The sequence below is a fragment of the Mauremys reevesii genome, linkage group 3, assembly GCF_016161935.1.
Source record: "Mauremys reevesii isolate NIE-2019 linkage group 3, ASM1616193v1, whole genome shotgun sequence".
NCBI lineage: Eukaryota > Metazoa > Chordata > Testudines > Geoemydidae > Mauremys > Mauremys reevesii.
In genome coordinates this window covers 34417722-34438856 of record NC_052625.1, presented here as the reverse complement: position 1 = coordinate 34438856, position 21135 = coordinate 34417722, and the positions used below count along the sequence as shown (strand labels likewise).

The window sequence follows — 21135 nt, the reverse complement described above, 5'->3', positions numbered from 1 at the left end:
TTTGATACCTTTAAAGCATATGGAGGGCAGTATTGTGGTGGACTCAAGAGACTAAGGTTCTGCTTTTGGCCTTGCCACTGGTCTGCTGGGCAAGTCATTTCACCTCTCTGTATCTTAGATTTCCCATCTATAAAAGAGGGATAAAATAAGTACTTTGAGATGTATGGATGAAAAGCTCCAGATAATATCTAGGGTTTTTTGTATATTAGAAGGATAATATAATGAAATAACTGGGAATGCCACTCATTATTGTACATTTCTGTTTCTATAATGAGTAAATCTTTAACTTCAACTAGGTATAATTGAGAACAGAATTGGCTAAATGTGTTGTTTGTATTATTAACCAGTGCAGTTGTTTATATATCAATATAATGTAAATTAAATGTATTTCTCTTTCTGAGCTGCTGGTCTAATGGAGTTTGGTTTTTTTCTTAGGTGTTCAGCTCCAGACAAGCACTAAATGGCCATGCTCGCATTCATGGTGGTACAAACCAGGTGACAAAACCACGATGCACAGTTCCAGGTACAAAGCAAAAATCTGCCACGCAGAGTGGATACTGCTCAGTCAAGAGTTCCCCTGCCCACAGCACAACAAGTGGCGAGACGGACCCAACAACAATATTTCCTTGTAAAGAGTGTGGCAAGTAAGGGAATATATCTGTCTGTAATAGTACAGAAAGTTTGTCTGCTCATATTCCAAAGAAATAGAACATCAACAAGTTTCTAGTAATTATTTATTTTCTCATGGTTGCTTCAAAGGAGTATTAGTTTCCTTTGACATATTGTGACGTTTTCCTTTCTCCATCCACCAAAAAAACCCAACAAAAAACAGCCTTTGAAATGTGCCCACAAGCCACCTACCCTAATCTGTTTTGAGAAACTGCTTTGGATATCATTTGAGAGCTTTGGACAGTTTGCCTACTGCATTCAGTCTCTTTCAATTTCCTGGTAGTCCCTATGCAAGAGTTATGCTTCCTGGTTCCAGCAGAGGGAGGCAGATAACCCTAGCATTTTTGTTGATGTTATCGAAGTCTCATTTGGGTTCTGTTTCCAAGAGGCGTAAAACACTCAGTTGGCTCAACTGATACAGTTTCCGTTCAGCTGATGTGATATTCTGGACATCTGAAGTGTTGGAAGTGTAATACATAAAATCAATACAGCCACATCAAGTGACTTGGCTACGTCTGTACCTGCCCACAAGGGTTGAAGTCTTAAAAGCCACTTTCATGAAAGTGTCACATAAAGCAGACATTTTGGGTGCAGATACTAATCAAATCTTGAAAAGTTTTCAAAATTGCAAAGTCTGATACTATTCCAGGATAAACCAGCTGAGCAGTTTAATAGTGTCAAGGTCTCTACTCTAAGTAGCTGAGTTTTGAAATGTTAGGACAGGGGTTGGCAACCTTTCAGAAGTGCTGTGCCGAGTCTTCATTTATTCAGTCTAATTTAAGGTTTCGTGTGCCAGTAATACATTTTAACGTTTTTAGAAGGTCTCTTTCTATAAGTCTGTAATATATAACTAAACTATTGTTGTATGTAAAGTAAATAAGGTTTTTAAAATGTTTAAGAATCTTCATTTAAAATTAAGTTAAAATACAGAGTCCCTCAGACCAGTGGCCAGGACCTGGGCAGTGTGAGTGCCACTGAATATCAGCTCGCATGCCGCCTTCGGCACATGTGCCATAGGTTGCCTACCCTTGTGTTTGGCCACAGAATACAGAACTGAAATCCTATCTTCACAGAACTCTTCACTTCAGCAAAAGTCAACCATGATTTTGGGAAGCCTGATTGATGACTGTTATGTATTTGGAGTTGGCAGTGCTGCAGTAGATGGATGTGATATCCGAGGAAGGGGTAGCTAAAAAGCATAAATTAACCTTTCCAAAAGAGGGAGGAAGGATGCTCCAGCAGTTAGGGCACTAACCGGGGACTCCCAAAACTTGGATTCAGTTTCCTATTCCACCACTGACTTCCTGTGTGACTGTGAGCAAATCACTTAGGGTGGGATTCACAAAGGTATATAGGTGCCTAAATACTTTGCGAATCCCACCTTTAGTCTCTTTCTGCCCCAGTTTTCACATCTGTAAAATGGGGATATTAGCACACTCTTACCTGATAGGGGTGTTTGGAGGATAAGTGTATTGACAGTTTTGAGGCACTCAGATACAGCAGCAATTGGATTCATATATATGTTTAAATGAAGAGAGCATACAGTTGTCTGTATTATTATTAGATTGCAGAAACCTGATAATTGCTCTCTGAAATCCTCCAAGTTGTACATAGATTTCTCTTCACCATCAGTGTGTTTTTGAATAGAGGCAATAGGATGTCATCTGAAATGTTCTTTCTTCTCTTGAAATTTTAGGGTGTTTTTCAAAATCAAAAGTCGCAATGCTCATATGAAGACCCACAGACAACAGGAAGAACAGCAAAGGCAGAAGGCTCAGAAAGCTGCTGTTGCAGCAGAAATGGCAGCTGCTATTGCAAGAACTACTGGGCCAGTTGGACATGATGTGATCCCTCTGGATCACTTGAGTTTGATTAAACATGTTGAGCATGTAGGCGACCTTGAAGATGATGTTGTTCAGGAGTTAGGAGATGTCATGGAAGAGACTGAAGTCATGAATGCTGACCTCTTGTTGGATGATGAAGATGCAGATTTACTTCAGGATGATGCTGAGTTGTAAATGTAGAGTTGTCACATGCAGACAGCTACTGAAAACATCCTGAATGTATCAGTCAGGAAACCTGGACAACCTGTTTATTTCCCATTGATTTTAAACTACCTGTTTAAAAATGGTAATTCTTTTATCCAGGTCTAGGGAAAAGATATGCTTCCCACCCATTTTTTAATCAGTTTGTTTGTTGGGGAAAAATAAATAATTGGCACAAATATGTTTTATCTGGGTTCTGCTTCACTGAGATTATTCAAAACCACAAATATAACCGAGAAATTCATGTTTCTATTTCCATTTCCTTCCAGCCTTTTTATGGGAGGAACTTGAATCTTTAACTCTTCAGAATGTTCTGATTCTCAGTTCAGTATAACCTGGACTGTTTCATTTTACACGTCTCATTTTGGTCCTATTGTTGTGCATTTCTGACTGGATTAATTGCCTGCAATGGATCTTGCAGTGTTTTTCTGATAGTACTCCATATTTGTTGGAGATGCTGACTTGATGTGTTCTTCATTTTGCATTCTTGTTGTATCTGTAACAAAAAGAAATCTGACTAAATATGAAATAATTAGAGGAGTGACTACCATCCATTCAGCAGAACACTGCTCAACCTGTACCTGTTAGTCTGCTTGCAAAAGATATTGTTCATACTGTACATTTTAGAGCTTCCATTTTAATAGGATTCAAAAGAGAGAGATCCACTGGTTTCTGAATGACCCAGTCTGAGAATTGAAGATGATTCTATAGCGGTTCACTTCAGTTAAAGTGTGGCAAAAATTCACATCCCCTAATTGGAACACTGGATTAGGAGCCCTGCCTTTGTAATTGGACAGAACTGGAGATACCTTCTATTGTAACAATAAATCACGCTTTTCAATAGCCATCCCAGAGGTTTTAGAGGTTTTGTACAATTGAGCAGTGCAGGAACATGTTCCAGAAGACAGTAAATGTCCAGAGACATTCTTTCCTCACAGACAGAAGGGGGGAGGGATATTGTTGGTATATCTGCTCTCTTTCAAAAGAACATTCTGGAAATTTAAACAGATACTTTTTTTATTCTTCCTGTCCTGAAATATTCTTGTGCTATTTTTGAGTATTCACTTGTCTTTACATCAAACTTAGATTTGTATGTATTCAGTGTGACATTTATCCAGCAAAAGTGGGAAAAATGCTTACATTAACTCCCCCCCCCCTTTTTTTTCTTTTGCCTTTGGCCAAGATCTGCACAGAAGATCTCTCTAACCTTATCTGTATTGACCTTGGTTTGGCACATTCTCCACAGATACACAGTACTGGATTCATAGAGTTGCACCTAAACCACATGCAGGATTAGACAGTGCTTAGGTGCATGACCTTTCATTACTAAGTGGCAGTTTGTGAGCTCTTCTTGAAATAAAATGCTGTAAATGTTTTAGAGGCTTCACTGATAACACTGATGCTCTCCTGAATCCTGTGTAGGAGAACAGTACTGCAAATTTTATAACACATTTGTATGTAAATCATTTTAGATCTTCTCCATTTTTTTACAATAAGAATATTTCATTCGTCACAATATCTGACAATATGTGGAGTCACAAAATGTAGTCTTAACCAGAGCAAGCAAGATGTTGGGCCTGGTTCTCCACAGTCTTCCCCTTGTATACTTACACCTGTACAAAATGAATACAAAATGGCAGTAGAGTACTATCAAATAATAGTGTTTCTTCACTCACCATAGACAGATGTAAATGACCATCAAGGTGCAAAGGCAGTGAGAATCAGGACCGGTGTCTACACAGGATTATTACTTGAGTAAAGAGACCATTTTTGTGTTAAAGCCAAACATACAAGGCCAAATCCTCAAGTTCTTACTCAGACTCAAATGCTCTGCTAATCAAGAATGACCCTTATAGGTAAGTTGAAACCACTCATCATTTAAAAGTTGCAAGTTTCCTGTGAATTCTTTTGTTGGTGGGTGGAGTTTCCTCCCCCTCTTTCTGTGGAACAACAGATGGTTCCACCCACTATGCCTGTGAATCCCAGGAGATCTGACAGAAGGCCTATGTCCCTACACTTCCAGTTGGCTCTCTGCCATGCCCTGGAGCATGACTCCTATACTCTGGGCAGTCCACGGAAGTTTAGACTCTTGTGAGTGGAGTCTACAGACATTTAAGTATTTGCAGGTTCAGGGCCTTTGTATGCAATAACTTGCATTGGAGTCTGTGGGCTTAAGGTGGAAAGACTTGACTAGAGCCCATCCCCTCCCCTCCCCTCTAAATTTATGGAGCTTTGAACCCTAAGGGCTCCTCTGTGAAGGGACTTCTTCAGTAGAGTTGAAGAGAAAGTGGAAGCATGCTGTGGAAGTGGCACTCCTCATAGGTTGGTAGGAAGGAGTCTGCATATAGAGAGTCTTGAAGGGACAATCCTGCCGAACTCGGGCAAAACTTTCATTGCAGTCAATGAGAGTTTTGCCTGAAGAAGAATTGAGTAAACATATTGTAGACATTTTTGGATTTGACCCCCACAGAAGTATTTTTTTTAAAAGAATCTGGGTTCCTTCTAACTAAAGATTGGCCAGATGATGCCTGTGTTAAATCCACATAACTATTCCCTAGATCTCCAAGATGAAACAGGCACACTTTTAATTTTACACCCATGATAAAAATTAGTTCAAAATAACCAAAGAAATTGCCTATAAAGAAAGAATGCAGATTCCTGAAATAGTATTAAATAAGTTAGGCCTCAAACACTGACTCCATATTAAAATGTTGCACAGTCTGATGTTATACAGATGCTGTTCTGCCTAGATGTATCTAAATGTGGTTTCGTTTTATTTCAGAAAAGTTGTTTTCTTGCTAATAGTTGCTGATGCAAAACTATGTATTATGGGATGGTTTCACTATTGGATTTAGTCCTTTGGTAAAGTCTGTACATAGAAAATCAATATATTTTATGAAAAAAATCATCTTATTTTCAAATATATTTAACTGATATATTTTATTAGAAGGTTGTAAATATTTTAGGAGCTCTAGTGTAAAAATATATATATACTTTTGGGTGGAAAAGCAATGGAAATAAAAACTACATATTTAATGTAGTTTGTGATCTCTTCCAGATATAGCTTCATATTATTAGCATCTGACTTGCATGCAATTTAACTTCAGGATGTAACTTATTCAGATTTGCACTAGGATGGCTTAATTTCACAACTTAATATTTGTTTTGGTTTTTTTGATGGTTTTTGTTTGGATTCCATATACTTGGTACATATCAAAAAGCACTATGTATAGAATATTCAGTACTATTTCTTTTGTAACAAATAATTGTTGTATTTGTAAATCAAAGGGTTTTATGTAACAGTTTGCCAAAAAGAGGACAGTATTTTCTAGTGAATTTTATACTTTTGATAAAATGTGGTTTGTTGGGTTTTTCTACCGTGATGAAAATTTCTTTTAAATAAATTAATCTGTTAAAAAATTGGGGGGTTGACAACAAAGTTATATATATATTAAAAAAAATAATATACACATAGTTTACTTTATAGATGCTTTTAAAAAGAGCATTCCTTAATTCTGCTATATGGCACTGGTAAGGCCTCAGCTGGAGTACTGTGTCCATATCTGGGTCCCACGCTTTAGGAAAGATGTGGACAAATGGGAGGGAGTCCAGAGGAGAGTAACAAAAAAAAAAAAAAAGATAAAAAGGTTTAGAAAACCTGACCTATGAGGAAAGGTTACAAAAACTGGGCATGTTTAGTCTTGAGAAAAGAAGACAATGGGAGGGAGGGTGACCTGATAAATCTTTTAAAATATTAAGGGCTGTTATAAAGAGGACTGTGATCAATTGTTCTCCATGTCCACTGAAGGTAAGACAGAAAGTCCTGTAGCAAACGAGCTTTAGGTTAGATATTAGGAGAAACTTTCTAACTACAAGGGTAGTTAAGCTCTGGAAATGTGGAATCCCCATGGGAGCTTTTTTTAAAACATGTTGATAAGTATGTGTCAGAGATGGTCTAGGTTTACTCTGTTCTTCCACAGTGTAGAGAGCTGGACTTGATGGTCCCTTCCAGACCTACATTTCTAAGATTCTATATCTGGTAACTAGGATTCCTAAATCATTCCAGTAATAAGTGTTTTGTTTCCCCTGCCCCCTCCCCTAATATTTTGGTATAGTTAGTCACAGTAAAAAGTATTACTGAGAGAAGTATTAGGGAGAGAAGATTAGAAATCTTTTAAAATTCTGAGGTGCCATAGCCCTAAAACAAATACACAGTGTATTTAATCTTGTTTTGGAAACAAATCTATCAAATAAATAACTAAAGAACTCTGTCCTCTCCTACATCTGGTATAGTCTTGTCTAAACATTTCTGCTGCTGCCATATGTTTACTTGTATATTTTGGAATGTTCTACAACTAGAATCCAAATCCAGAAAGAGCTTCCCTTTATTTTTTTCACTCCCTTGAAAATTCCCTGTCAAAGGCCCTAAAACTGCATTCCTTGTATATCTGAAACTCCTATTGACTCCACTGTAAGTTTTGGGTGTACAAAAAATACAGAAGCCATATTATATTACTAGCTTGTTAATATATTACTATATTTATCTATTTTTTCTAGAAATGATGGAGAAATTGAATTTTTAGGAGGGATGTGGTTAAGGAGCATGTAGTAACCTGGCAAAGAATAGGGAGGTCATTCTATGAAGGGCTGTCTTCATGCCACCACAGAGCAAGGTGTGAAAGTTCAATTATCATGTCTGAGTACAGAGTTTATTGGGTTAAGAAATTTGCATATGCTCGGGTTCTATAAAGGGAGAAATGTGTGTACACATATATAATCACTGTTTGTGTAAAGCACTTTGAACAAACGGGTTTGCCTTATTTCCGTCTAGTGAAGAATGAGAATTAGGTGCGTCAGTTTCAAAAGCGTTTCACAGAGTTCTAATACAGCTATAAACAATTTAGGCACATGTAGCTGCTTTTACTTTTGCTGTGATTAACTACAAACTAAGGCAATCATACGCTGGAGAGTGAGTATGTACAGATCGGGGGCTATGTGTACTGCTGACTGTTGCAAAGTATGTCATTGTCCCTGCCTTGCAATAGTGACGATGGCCTGCAGCGCTGTTAGGCAAGGCACGCTACAACCATCATGAGACCGGGGCTGGCCTAAAGCGATTCTAATCGAGGCTATAAAGAGCGGGTGGGCAGCGCACTGACCTGGGGAAAGCACAAGATAAAGGAGAGGATCCTGGAGAGACAAAATGTTGATGGCCCCAGGGTGGGTGAGAAGCTTTCGAGCCGCACTCAGCGCGTCTCGGCTCAAGACAAGGTGGAGCCGATTGTTTAGCAGCCTTAACACGTGTTTCAAGGACCCCCCCCCCCCCCCGGCCTGGTCGGGTTCCTCACAGGCAGGGCCGCTCTGGGGGTGCTTGGGCCGGGGACAAGCACGGGACAAAGGGCGCAGGCGCGTACTGGGAAATGGTGCCCGTGGCCCATCCCGCCCCGGAGCCCTGGGCGGCGGGATGCCCCGGCTCGCGGCTGGCGAAGGGACGATGGGGTGTAAGGCGGGGCAGCCGCCGTGGGGCCTCTCAGCCATTGGCAGGGAGCGGAGGCGCCTTCCGCTCGGGCTCGCCACGGCGGGGGCGGGGGGGCCTGAGGCCGCCGCGCTGCTGAGGCGGGGTGAGGGGGCGGTGCCGCCGCAGGCTTTGGGACGCTGACAGTGCGGCGGGGCGGGGCCTGTTCTGTGTCACGTGGGCGGGTCTGGCTCCTGCGCCGACCCGCTACTCGAGCGCGAGCTGCTGCTGCCGCGTTACAGGCGGGAGGGCGAACTCTATGGTAGCAGGTTGCGGGTGGGGCCGCTCTATCCTTCCGGGGTCAGCTCTAGGGTGCGGTGGCCGCCGGAAGTTGCCGGGGCAGGCGGGACTGTGGGCAAGATGGCGGCGTGGGGAGGCGTGAGCCGCTTGTGGCGGCGGGGCTGCCAGGTACCGGGGGCGCGGGGCGGGCAGCAGCGGCGGGGCGCGCGCACCCCAGCGATGCTCCGACCTGCCCCCAGGGCTTCCCCCGCCCGGCTTCCCCGCTCCGCGTCCAGCCGCCCCAGTGCTCGGCGCTGCCGGACACGAGCCAGGGCCCCGGCCCCCGCGGGCGGGTGTCTGCAGCCCGAGCGGAGGTGCTGCTTGGCTCCCGGCTCCGCTGCACGTACCCGCAGCGGGGCTCGGGCTTCTCGGCTGGCGTCCTGGGGTCCGCGGCAGCTGGGCCAAGAACTGAGCGGCCACAGCCGGTGCGGTGCGAGAAGCTGCTCTGGGTCTGCGTTTGCCGCTGAGGGTGTAGCGAGTAGGTTCAGTAACCGCTGCTGAAGCCACTGCCCTTACTTGTAAAAGCAGCGAAGAGTCCGGAGGGCACCTTGTAGACCAATGGTCCCCCAACCTTTTCGTCTGGAAGGACCGTGACAGCGGTGGAGCAGCTGCCGAAATGCCGCCCAATTTCTGCAGCATTTCAGCGGCGACGCCTCTCCATGACGTCGCTTGTCGGTGGCAAGCGACGTCCTCGAGAGGCGTCGCCGCAGAAATTCAGCGGCATTTCGGCGGATGCTCCACTGCCGGCCGGGACGTGGGCGCATTTAGATGCCCCTCTGGGCGCAGTGGCGACCCCTGTTATAGACTAACAGACCTATTGGAGCATGAGCTTTCATGGGTGAATACCCACTTCGTCAGATATTCCTCGGGCTACTTTGTACGGGGTTAAAAGGGGGCAGATCGGCAGGGGATGGCCTGAGCAGGGGGTGGAAATTGACTGGTTGGGGTGCAAGCAGCTGGAGGCAGGCTTAGGCTAGGGGCTGAAGGGCAAAGTCAAGGAGGGGGATAGGCACTGGGGTTAAGCCCAGAAGTGAGGCACTGCCAGAAGGCAAAACTGGGGCACAGGGGGTGACCCTTACCCCAGAGGACCGAGACACCAGTGTTTTCAAAAATAGGGAGGAAGGGGCAGAGGGACTTCCCTTCCCACAGGACAGTGCCTCTCAGAATGGGCTTCCCAAGGCTGGGTTCGTAGCGGCACAGGCATCCCAGGGCCTAGTCACCGCAGCTCCTCTCAGTCTGATGTAACCTACTGAGGTGCTGAAGGAGACTTGATCTGGTGAAATATTTTACATATTGCCCTGAAGAACAAAGAATCCCTTATCAGTTTATATGGCTGCATGCAGTCTCATGAACACCCATTGTTTCATGTTCTCTGTGTGTGTATATATATATGTTCCTACTGTATTTTCCACTGCATGCATCCGATGAAGTGGGCGGTAGCCCACGAAAGCTTATGCTGAAATAAATGTGTTAGTCTCTAAGGTGCCACAAGTACTCCTGTTCTTTTTGCGGATACAGACTAACACAGCTGCTACTCTGAAGTCTCATAGCAGTTCACAAATTTGTTTTATTTGCTGCTGGGATTCTCTGAATTACTCTTAGCACTTCATCATTTACCTCTGTTATTGTGCTATTTATATTTTAATAACAAACACTCACTGAAAATATGTACAAGTAAGTACTTGCTAGTAGTTTTAACAATGACATCTGTCTTTCTAGTATTGCACTTGCTGTGTTTTGTTAGCACAGTAAATGAAGTTGCAAAATAAATGATGTTTAAATGACTTCACTCTATAAGAGGTAATTGATACTTATGTACACCAGGCAGGGAAGACTTCATGCTTCCATCCAACAACCCTGCCAAGTTTTAGCAAATTAGGACAAGTCACCAAATAAGAACAACCTTATGTGTCAGTAACTGCTACAGATTACAATTTGCTACCCTGGTCCAGTAGCAGATGAGGTCGGATAGACATTTAATAGCAGTAACTGCTACTAGTAGCAAATTACATCAGTTAGCAGTTTTTCACACTACACCGGCTTGTTGTGTCTGGCCCAGAGAGCTGTGCATATCACCTTGAGGGGTTGGGTAGCACCTGGGAGCCCAACTCCTGGACCAGGAGCCCAGCCTGCCAGGGCTGCACAAAGGCAGAGCAAATAGACAGCCCCGCTCCAAGAGTTGACAGTCTTGGGGCTTTACCCCTATTTCTAAGTTTTGTGTTTGTTTTAATTCTAAGTTAAAGTCTGAGACCCGAACTTTGTTTAGTTAATATTGCTGAGTAGCTAGCTGTGCTGCGGGAGCCCTGCTTGAATTTCTCAGGTTCTTCGCTTTGACTAATAGTGTTTGACTTCTATGTCAATGCAGATGACTCTTGTGGATTGTCTCAGGAATTTGTAGCTAGCATGACAATCATGGGGACGTCTGCTCTACTCATGTCACTGGCCACATCTTGGCTGGAGTTGAGGGTTATAGCTTTGGGTATAAAAAATGTGTTCTTAACTTGGGTTAGTAGCTCAAGTTCAACTCCAGGCTCTCCTATAGGCTTTAACCTAAACTACAAATGAGTTGAAAGCAGAGTTGCTGTGTCTTTTATTTTAATCCAAGTTATGAACAGACTTTGGAGGAGGGGTAGGGTAGATATACCCTTTATCCAAGACTGTCGATTTAGGGCTGTATCTATCCAGGTGGCGCAAAAGACCTGTTTCAGTGGTCCAGCCTTGTAGAATATCTATCAGGTTGCTTTCGGGAAGTGTACTCTTTCTAAAAGATAACTTTAGCTATGAATTGGTTGAATTTTGTAATCTATTGTTCATGGCCACTGATATAGTGGCCCCCAAAAGCCATCTCCCAGTCGTGCCCTGGCATGGTTTCTGTGGCTTACAGATTATTTGGTGGGTGAAGCAAAGAGATGGCTAGCGTGTGGGAAGTATCTAACTGAGAAAATGAATTTTGAAATTTATGCTGTGGAAGTGAAAGAGACAAAGATTTGGGACTAAGCTATGTGAGGGACTGCTGTTTTCCCTATGTAATTTCTGCAACAATTGAGGGTCAGAGGAGGTGCTTGAGTTCTCTCAGGTTTGAGAGTAAATTACCAGTTGGGGTTCCCCATTAAGACCCTCTACTTTGGAATTTGCTTTCTTCCTGAGACTTGTTAACATTCCAAGCTCCAAGATTTGCTTTTTTCCTGCAGTGTGTATGGGAGGAGGACAAAGTTGAGCCTCTTTTGGATGACTGTTGTTAGGAGAGGACCAATTTTGTTTTAGCCAGGAGGGTCAACCTGTATATGGAATTTGAATTACATTATACTGTAGTTTGAGTGTCTGTAGCCTTGTGGGATGGCCAGCTTTTGAAATAAATTAAAAAATATTTGACTTAAATTGTAGAATAAATGGAACTATTACAAAACTTATATTTTAATAGGTGCTGAATGCCCCTCAGGCTATAACATTTGGTACCACAAAGGAGCATAACTCCCCATACTGAAGATTTAAAAACAAAGCTTGATGAAACAGTAGATCACTTTAAACACTGAATTGATTACAAATGTTTGTGTCCAGAATGAAGTTTTAAAAACATAACTTGCAAAAAATGGAATGTGTGTAAGAATATAAATCTGCCATTCAGTCAATTAAAAGGGATAAACAATGCACCAAGGTGTAAACTTAATACCTATTGTGAACTTGAGATGCCCACTCTTGTTTTGAGGAAAGGAAGGACATTAATTATCAAACATCTCTTCTCATTCATTTTATATAGACAATCAACTTTCTCATTAATTTCAACATATTCTGCTACTCTCTTAATATTCTGTAGTTATGAAAGTTAGTATGATGCTTACAATAGCACATGATGAATATAACGTGTATATATATTTACATACAAACAACTATATTAAGATTGCAGAGTCAGAAGTTAGAAAACGTTGGAATTAAGGTTGCCTGTACAACCTTAATTTGCCCCCCTTGTGTATATGCATTATAATCGTCTTTAGTTACATTATCACCATTTTTTCTACAGGACAGCTGCCTCATTCAGTGCCCAGGTTGGACAGTGCTAACTGTATGGGTGGCTATTCAATATATCTTTTATACTCATTCAGTGTGCAGTCCCATTCAATATTTCTGCATGCCATTCATGTGCTTTTCTGTGGTACTTACCACGGTAGTACCCGAGTGCTTCACAAATGTTAATGAACTTATCTTCAATAAACCATTGTAAGTTAGGGAGGTGGCATTATCCCTATTGTAGGACAGGTGACGAACTAAGCCATAGAGAAGTTACAGTCCAAACTGTCAGGTATTCACTAAAATCAGGAGACTTAATTTCTCAGAGTAGTTAGCATTTTTATAGCATTTCATATGTTCAATGCACAGCTCTAATTGACTTTAGCTGCAGTTGTGAGTGCTCAGCTCTTCTGCAAATCTGACTCCAGGTGTCTCAAGTTGGGTACTTTGAAATAAGGAACACAATTTGTAGCCACCTGTGAATGTTTTGGTTGACGTGACTTGTCAGCATTATGTAAGAACTTCATGGCAGAGGCCAGAATACTATTCAGTTCTCCAAGGTGATATTCAACTGCTTAAACTGAAAAACCCTCCTTTCTCTTCCTTACAGTCTTTCCTCATTCACTACACACCTCCTAACTTCTGTAGCAAATGAGAGAGGTCCTGCAGACAACAGCTTCATTCACAAGCCTGATTCATTCCCTGAACACAATTTATAGTGTGGAGTGAATGAGCCAGGGGTCTTGTGGGAAAAATAGCATGTGATCATGTAATTAAAGACTAGATGCACAAGGGGACACATTACAGTTGCATGGAAAACCTTAACTCTAGCACGTCCTCCCTTTTAAGTGCTTGACTTTGGAACATTAACTTTCTTTTAAAATAGATTTTTGCATGTAATTTCCTATTTAAAAACAAAACAAAACTGAAAATTGATCCTAGCTTGGAGCAATAGCAGGCTTGGAACTTTTAGATACATAGCGCAGGTCTGTACCATTTGAGCTAATGAAGTGACTGGTGGCAGTAGCAGGCTTTTGTCCTCTTGTGTGGACCATCCACTAAAGGGAGATGATACTTGCCAGTGGGTTTCACAGCTGTTTGCTAGGCAGCAGAGGAGTATTTGGACTCAGGAATCCTGGATTCTGTCCCAGATTCTGGAAGTGAGTGTGCTTTTGCTGTTACAGAACCTTCTTTCCCTGCCTGTCCTATTCTGCCCCTGTGAAGCCTGTCTCTGTGACTTCCCTTCTCCCCCTAAATTCCAGTGAGGCATCCTCTTTTTCCTCCTGGGTGCTAGCAGGGGGACCATTGAGAGTATAGGTGAGACAGTCTCCTTGCTCTGAGTTCCACTGCCCCAGCATCTGGATGCTGAGAGCAACAATGATTGGACAAGTCCTGCTTAGCCCCTGGAGCCCTGGACTGGAACAAGACCAGTCACTCGGGGGATGTTGCCTGCTCAGTCTGGTTGCCCCATAGGAGCTATATGGGGTGGAGAATGCTCACTAGAGAGAGAATCTTACCTGCTAATTTACCTGCTAAATTCTAACACGTCTCTACTGAGCATGTGCAAACTCTGATTTTTCAGAGACAAATAACTTGGCCAAATTTGGGTGAATTGTCACAGGGGCAGAGCTAACAAGTCTGCTATTATATGAAAGCAAAGCCAAAAAGACTGTAATTGTACTGTGAAATACTGTATGTATTGCTATATCCTGCATTCAGAAATGGAATGACATCACATGCTGGAGTCCATTATTGTGCTAATAAAATTAGTAATATTCAATTTTTGTATTGAGTTCTAACTCACAGGTATTCTTATAATTATGACTTTGTATAATTGGTAATCAATTAGTTTCTTCCTCAGTTGTCTTAGTTGCCGGTGATTATGTAGGTAGGCATATATAGTAGGTAATCAGTTCATATATTTTTTGTATTCATGTAATGGTAATGTATTGACAAGTAAAGTAACTGTTAACCCAAAAAAAATTTCTGTGTGAGCTAGTCAGATTTGCATTTCCAACACACAAACTTTAATGTGGAATTTCTGCACAGATTAAAGGTAATTTCCATATTACTATAGTTCTGAATCCTTCTAGAAAGATACCATACAAATTAATTAAACTAGTCATTTTATGATGTGTTCAACTGAGGGCAACATTCACTATAAACCCTATGTGTAAATGGACTTTGTTTAGGAATCAAAGTGAAGTTTATTCAGGCCTATGCACTGGAATAGCAGCTGCTGCCTTTTTATACCAATCATGCAGCCATTCCAAACGACTCGGTCTACGTTCCCTTCTGTGCCATCATCTTTGGAGCAAGAATGAAACTCCTCTAACCAGTATGTGTCTCATTGCTCTGCACCAACACTATGCACAGGTTTCAAGTTACTATAGAGCCTCTGCAAAAAGATGCATTTAATCTTTCATATGCTAAGTTCTTCGTGGTTCCTCCAGACTTGCATTTATTTATTTATTAGTCTAGAAAACAATAACTAGCTTTTAACAAATCTACATTAAGCTGATAACTTTTAATTTGAAAGACGCCAGCTGATGATTTAACTTATTTTCACAGGGACTAGGGACTTTTCCTGTAAATTACTCAAGCAGAGATATGCCAAAGCAATATCGTTTTCTTCTGTAAGTATAACATTTAATAATGAAGTCTGAAAAACCCTGAGCTCTTAATTTGTAATCATGTTAAATGTGGTCTTTTCTCCCTCCTCCCATCTAGAAACAAGGACTTGTTGTGGGTTCAGTTCTCAGGATTTCACACAGATTTACACCATCATAAGGACAATTCTTTGGTATGTGACTAAGTAGACCCTCTACTTATTATATACATTCTCAGTAACAAAGCAAATACACAAACTCAGACTTATTTTAGCATAGGTATTTTTTTAATTATGCAAAATCCCATTAGGAAAAGAATATTTATAGTATGAGTTGGATTATTACTCATTGAGGTCTCATTTTCAATGAGGTCCTAGGGTTACAATCTCCATTTAGAATAGAAATGTTGTATTCTTGTGGAAAGTCCTTTCATTTTAAAATACGTATGGTAGATACTTTAAAAGGAGAAATTTTAATTCCCATTTTACTTATGTTTCATCTTATCCTGGTGGAGGGAGTCCTGTGTATTTTTCTTCTGCTACAGAGAGAATTGCCAACAGTGAAGGGCCTGAGAAGGTGACTCTTCTCCAGTGCCAAAAAAAAGTAATAGTAGACTGGTTTTAGGGAAGAATCTGCAACTCTTCAGAAGTTGCTGAGCTCTACTCTTAACTTCAACTATTGCAAGCCTTACTGCATTTTTTCCCCTGAGTCATCTTGAAGAGCCCTCACCCTCCTGATCAAGAACTTCTGAATGCTCAAAATTTAGAGGCCTGGTCTACACTAGAAAATTAAGTTGGTTTAACTATGTCACTTAGGGGTGTAGTTAAATATGCTCAGCATAATTAAGCCAACCTAACCCCCAGTTTAGACAGCTTCCATTGTTCTTCCATAGACCTAAATACTGCCTTTTGGGGAGGTGGATTACCTATACCTACAGGAGAATCTAGGCCAATGGCTTAGCTGGAGTGTTTTAAATGTATTTATACCCTAAGTCATGCACAGCTCTGCCATCCTTGACAGAATTGGAAATAGTGGCTAATCAGCCACAGGTTGACAAAACTATAAAGTACAATTAGGTTGAGCTGCCTATAGTATTTTCCCCCATATAGGATAGTTGGGTGTACAAGATAAATGTGTATTGTAATAATTAATTAAGGGTAGTATAGAGTTATCACCTAACTTGTCTTTTTCTTACAAAATGTAGGTATCCATTTCAGATGAACCGGACATGTTATACAGGAAATTATCAGTTTTAATTAAAGGCCATGATAAAACCGTGTTGGACAGTTATGAATATTTTGCTGTGCTTGCTGCTAAAGAACTTGGCATCTCCATTGAAAAAATGTAAGTGTAGGTGACCTGTTCTCAGCTGCAACTTGTAAAACACCACCCCTTATGGCATCCATAGTTGTAGATTTTTGAGGTATGGAATTTACTTTTGCTAAGTGTTTCAGAAGTGAAAGATGTACACTGGTGGCATTTTTTAACTAATTTGAAGCCATTGGGATATTTCCCTGACAAGTTGTTTTGATTATTTTCCTTGTTATAAAATCCTACACAGGTTTTTTTTTTTTTAAAGTTGGTTTTACATGGTGCCTTTCACACAGCAGTAGGATACAATAATAGTTCAAGGACCATACAGCCAAAAGCAACAGCTGTTACACACACAGCACTATCTTAAACAGCAAAACATTTATAGAAAAGGGAATCTTGCCTAGGGTTGTGTGTATTTTTTTAAAGTACCATTTCAAACTTTCTGTAAAGACAGCATCACTGGCTGTGCAAGCAACCCCCTAAGTATCATTATCACCTAGCTGAATTTAGTGGGCCTGTTTTTCCCCCCAGGTCTTTTAATAGTTATTAATCCAAAATATGGCTGTGATACCAAAATACACTGGTACTTTTCACACTGCCTCATTCACTTGTGCAAATGTCAACTAAAGCAGGGATCCTGGCATTAAGTCCTGGTGGGTTATGTAGATACTGAAAACAGTGGTTTGATCTAAAAGGGGTATGAATGTGATTTAAAATATGAAATAATGTTTTTAAATGATTGCATGTTAGACATGAACCTCCCAGGAAGATAGAACGATTCACCCTTCTGAAGTCAATACACATTTTCAAGAAGCACAGAGTTCAGTATGAAATGAGGACGCATTATAGATGCTTGGAGGTGAGTGAGTGTATTTGAGGAAAGGAGAGAGCTCAAATAGAACTTCACATATAGAAAATGCACTTTTGTCAAGCATTTAATGTTTGACACTCACTAAAATTCCTGAAATGTGTACTGATTTTACATTTAACCCCAGCATGCAGAACTTCCTAATCCTGTCTCAGTGGAGACTAAAGAGAATACTTGTTATATTTGATGCAATTCATGCACCTTATATTAAAATAATACTACTGAAAAGTATGGTACTGAGCACACCATTTTCCACATTGTATATTTTACGTTAATTAAAAATTAGAACAAAATGGCAGATAAACCATCCCACAGTTGCCTTTAAAAAATAACTACCTTCCTCTTAAAAACAAAAACAACAACAAAAACTGGCCACCACCCATGTCTGTTGAGGGGAAGAGATTGTCAATTAATGTATGTATGTAGTGTGCCTAGCATAGGATGGTAGGATGTTATATAATACCCAGGGTGGCCTTTCTAAATATAGGCTGCACTAATCAAACTACAAGTTAATCCCAGGAGGATCTGGAGGTAAACAAAGGTGTATGTGTTTCTACAGTTCCAGAATACAGGTGTTAAGCAAACCCCGAGTCTGGGAGTACCTTCTCCTACTAACTGTGCATGAGTGTGAGTGTGCAAAGATGATGCTAAGCTTTTGCCTGTAGTGAAGAGAAGGTTGAACTTAAGTGCTTTAGCTTTTCTGACTCTGAGGAAATGTTCCTATCAGTGTGTGCCTATATCATAATACAGTGATATGCTAATTTTATTTTTAAAACATTTTCTGTGTTGTTTTAGTTAAAACATTTAACTGGCAGTACAGCTGATGTCTATTTGGAATACATCCAAAGAAATTTACCTGAAGGGGTTGCCATGGAAATAAAAAAGGTATAATTGAATTGCTTTCTTGAATTTTTAATAAGAGCTGTGGGATGAGTCTAGTTTTAAGATGAATCAGATGACAAATGGTAGCTGTTGAGATCTGCTGGGACTAATAGCAAGTGTAATTTCTGGAACATGCAGAAATTCTGGCTCGGGAACACGGGATCCAAACAGTGGAAAGCACAAGCTGAAGAGGGGATGGAAGCTGTGTTGTTCTTACAATGGCTTCTGCCACTTGGTGGCCTTTCATGTACCTGAATTAAGTATTTGTAATTTGATTTGGGTAAATATGAATACAGCAAAATAATTTATTTTGAGGGAATTGTCACATCTAAGGTGCAGATTGGTAGGTATAACTGTTTTGTTTTGTTTTTAGACCAAATTAGAGAAACTACCTGAACATATTCAGAAACCCATTTGGGACAAGCTACCTTCAGTAGAAGAAGCAGCAAGCACGTCATGAGCCCTTCATGTACTAAAGCTTTTTCACATCTGTTAGCCACGGAAGCTCAGCCTCTGCTTGTTAACATTTTAAACACAGCATCTTCTCACAGGAGTTACCCTCTATTCAACCTCAAACCCTGTCTTAATTTTACAAACAATACTTAAAAAATTATGAGGAGACAGGTCATTTGCTACCCTAATTATCAGTGAGTTAGGATCCCAGCTCCAGGCCATTAGCAGAAAGACTGTACTGCTGTGAAAATGTTTTGTCTGTTTTTCTTTATTCTAAGTCTTATGTGGCCAAAACTTGATAAATGTACATGAACAGGTCATGGATGTACGGTAATGGTTTATTTGTGCATAAACACCACAGGATTTGTGAATTTACTGTCACTGAGGCTGATATTTGAAGCACATATCTCAGAGTTTTTATGTGACCCATTAAATTTTATTTAAAATATTTATTGCTGGGATAGTCTCCTGAAAAAGGTTACATTTATCTTCTCTTGTTATACTTGGCAAGATGACAGTAAAAGCACATTGAAGAGAACTTTCAGGACTTATTTTAGTATTCACCACTTAGCTGAGCAGGTGGGGCACTTACAGGTCAGGTCAGTTTCTGGTGGGAGGCGAAATCAGTAACAGACTGGATATTTTCTAGTGAAACTTTTATGCTGTATACACTTTGAACAATGTTGTCAAACACCACACAGGAAATATCAGATCAGACACAGTTATCAAGCAGCAGCTGAGTCTCTCTAGGGTCCTTTCTTGATACAATGGCAAAGAGCAAACTCTTTAGCTACTTGCCAGTTCCCCCAAAATATCTGCATCACAAAACTGAATATAGCATTTCTCCCAAGACTATGCTGCTTGTATAGTAAGGGCTTGTCTACACATGCAGCAGTGCTTAGGGATGACATTGCCCCTGGTGATGAGCTTCTCCAGTCTCTGGATGTACTCCATGTCTGAGGTGGTAGCTATGTTGCTGTCTACAGCGGGAGTTCGGTTAGTATACTGCATCATGCAGAGCACCACATAAGTCTGTAGTGTAGATCAAGCCTAAGAAAAAGCACTTGTAAAATTATCTTTAACAGCATCATCTGATGATGTGTTATAATGCTATGAACTTGGTCTCAACACAAGTATTTTAATCACAGGTGTAAAAGGTTTTCTTCCATGGGGGCCCTGAAAATGAGGCTCTTACACTACAACCTACAGTCAGTTCTAAGTGGAAGTTCATCCTTTTCCTCCCTTTTCTTCTGTGGAGCTGGAGAGAGCTTCCTGAAGAAGTGGGTGAATGATTAGCACATTAGCCTACGATGCAGGCTTAGTTTAATTCCCTTCTCTTCCACAGCCAGAGAGAGCTGGTAAATAACTTACTCTGCACTTCAGCAGGCTTACAGGAGTGGAGCTGGGACCTAGATTGTTGGGGTGCAGCAACAGAAGGAAGGGTATGAAGGAGCCACAAGAACTGCTGTGGGGTGACACAGGGGTGGGGGTGACTACTATCAGAGCTGGCCAAAACTGTCCAGTTTGAGAAATTGGTATTTTTAAATTTTTTGTTCTAATTTGGAATGAAACCCAATATTGAAATTTCTTGAGAAACCACAAATACCCCATAAGTGTTTTTTAAACAGTTTGCTCTGTAGGATCAACAGCTGCTGAGTGAAAGTGCTGTTGCCTAGCAGTTCTAGCCGTAACAATGGTCCTTTAGAATAGTTTGGAGATGGAAGGGGATGCGGGGCTGCAATGAATTGAAAGAAGGCTGTAAGAAGAGGAAGATTAGCAAGCTTTTGGTACTGGTTAGCTGTGTCCAGCATGAGCCTGCTCTTGTAATCAGTTCAAAAACAGCTACGTATATTTTGTTTCTACTTTACAAGCTGGCAGGGAATATTTAAGCTATATTATATATATTTATTTATATATATATTATATATATATATATTTAAACTAATACTATAACCTATTTAATATTCAAATAGGTTATAGTAGGAAGTAAATTATTGAGGCCTGAGTGGCCCACTGGGATAATGAGCTAGCTGCTTCTAGCAGCAAAGTCGTCTGTTTACGTCACACCTAAACAATAGTTGGCTGGCCTCCTTGTCTTTTTGCCCACAGGCCCACCATGAAATTTAGCATTATACTTGGGCCCAAGGTTAGAATAGTAGGGTACCTGTCAGAAGAAAGTGTATTAATAGATCATGGGGGTTCTAGAAACATTAGAGCAGGGGTAGGCAACCTATGGCACGCATGCCGAAGGCAGCACACGAGCTCATTTTCAGTGGCACTCTCACTGGCTGGGTCCTGGCCACCAATCCAGGGAGCTCTGCATTTTAATTTTAAATGACGCTTCTTAAACATTTTAAAAACCTTATTTACTTTACATACAACAATAGTTTAGATCAGGGGTTGGCAGCCTTTCAGAAGTGGTGTGCTGAGTCTTCATTTATTCACTCTAAGGTTTTGCATGCCAGTAATACATTTTAACGTTTTTAGACGGTCTCT

The 21135-nt window shown here is 41.0% G+C and overlaps 2 protein-coding genes across 22 annotated transcripts in view; both read left to right on the top strand.

Annotated features, from left to right (window-relative positions):
* The window catches only part of TRERF1 (transcriptional regulating factor 1), a 152773-nt gene extending 147172 nt beyond the window's left edge, over nucleotides 1-5601 (top strand). For 14 of the 15 annotated variants that reach the window (XM_039532762.1, XM_039532764.1, XM_039532768.1 and 11 more), the window contains 2 exons: nucleotides 436-644; nucleotides 2366-5601. In XM_039532762.1, the coding sequence (XP_039388696.1) occupies nucleotides 436-644; nucleotides 2366-2687 (531 nt within the window). In that variant the 3' untranslated portion in view covers nucleotides 2688-5601. The remainder of the gene's footprint in view (nucleotides 1-435; nucleotides 645-2365) is intronic. The other variant, XM_039532776.1, reaches the window with a different exon arrangement.
* Nucleotides 5602-7899: 2298 nt separating this feature from the next.
* MRPS10 (mitochondrial ribosomal protein S10) lies at nucleotides 7900-19010 on the top strand. 7 transcript variants are annotated; one of them, XM_039532781.1, is made up of 7 exons: nucleotides 7900-7934; nucleotides 15085-15149; nucleotides 15244-15316; nucleotides 16327-16466; nucleotides 17187-17295; nucleotides 18100-18189; nucleotides 18560-19010. In XM_039532781.1, the coding sequence occupies exons 2-7, from the start codon at nucleotides 15124-15126 to the stop codon at nucleotides 18644-18646; spliced, it is 525 nt and encodes a 174-aa protein (XP_039388715.1). In that variant the 5' UTR covers nucleotides 7900-7934; nucleotides 15085-15123; the 3' UTR covers nucleotides 18647-19010. The 7 variants fall into 7 exon arrangements, with proteins under 7 accessions (XP_039388715.1, XP_039388713.1, XP_039388718.1 ...); XM_039532779.1 differs by having other exon boundaries at nucleotides 7903-7985; XM_039532784.1 differs by lacking the exon at nucleotides 7900-7934 and adding an exon at nucleotides 8412-8529.
* The last annotated feature ends 2125 nt before the right edge of the window (nucleotides 19011-21135 follow it).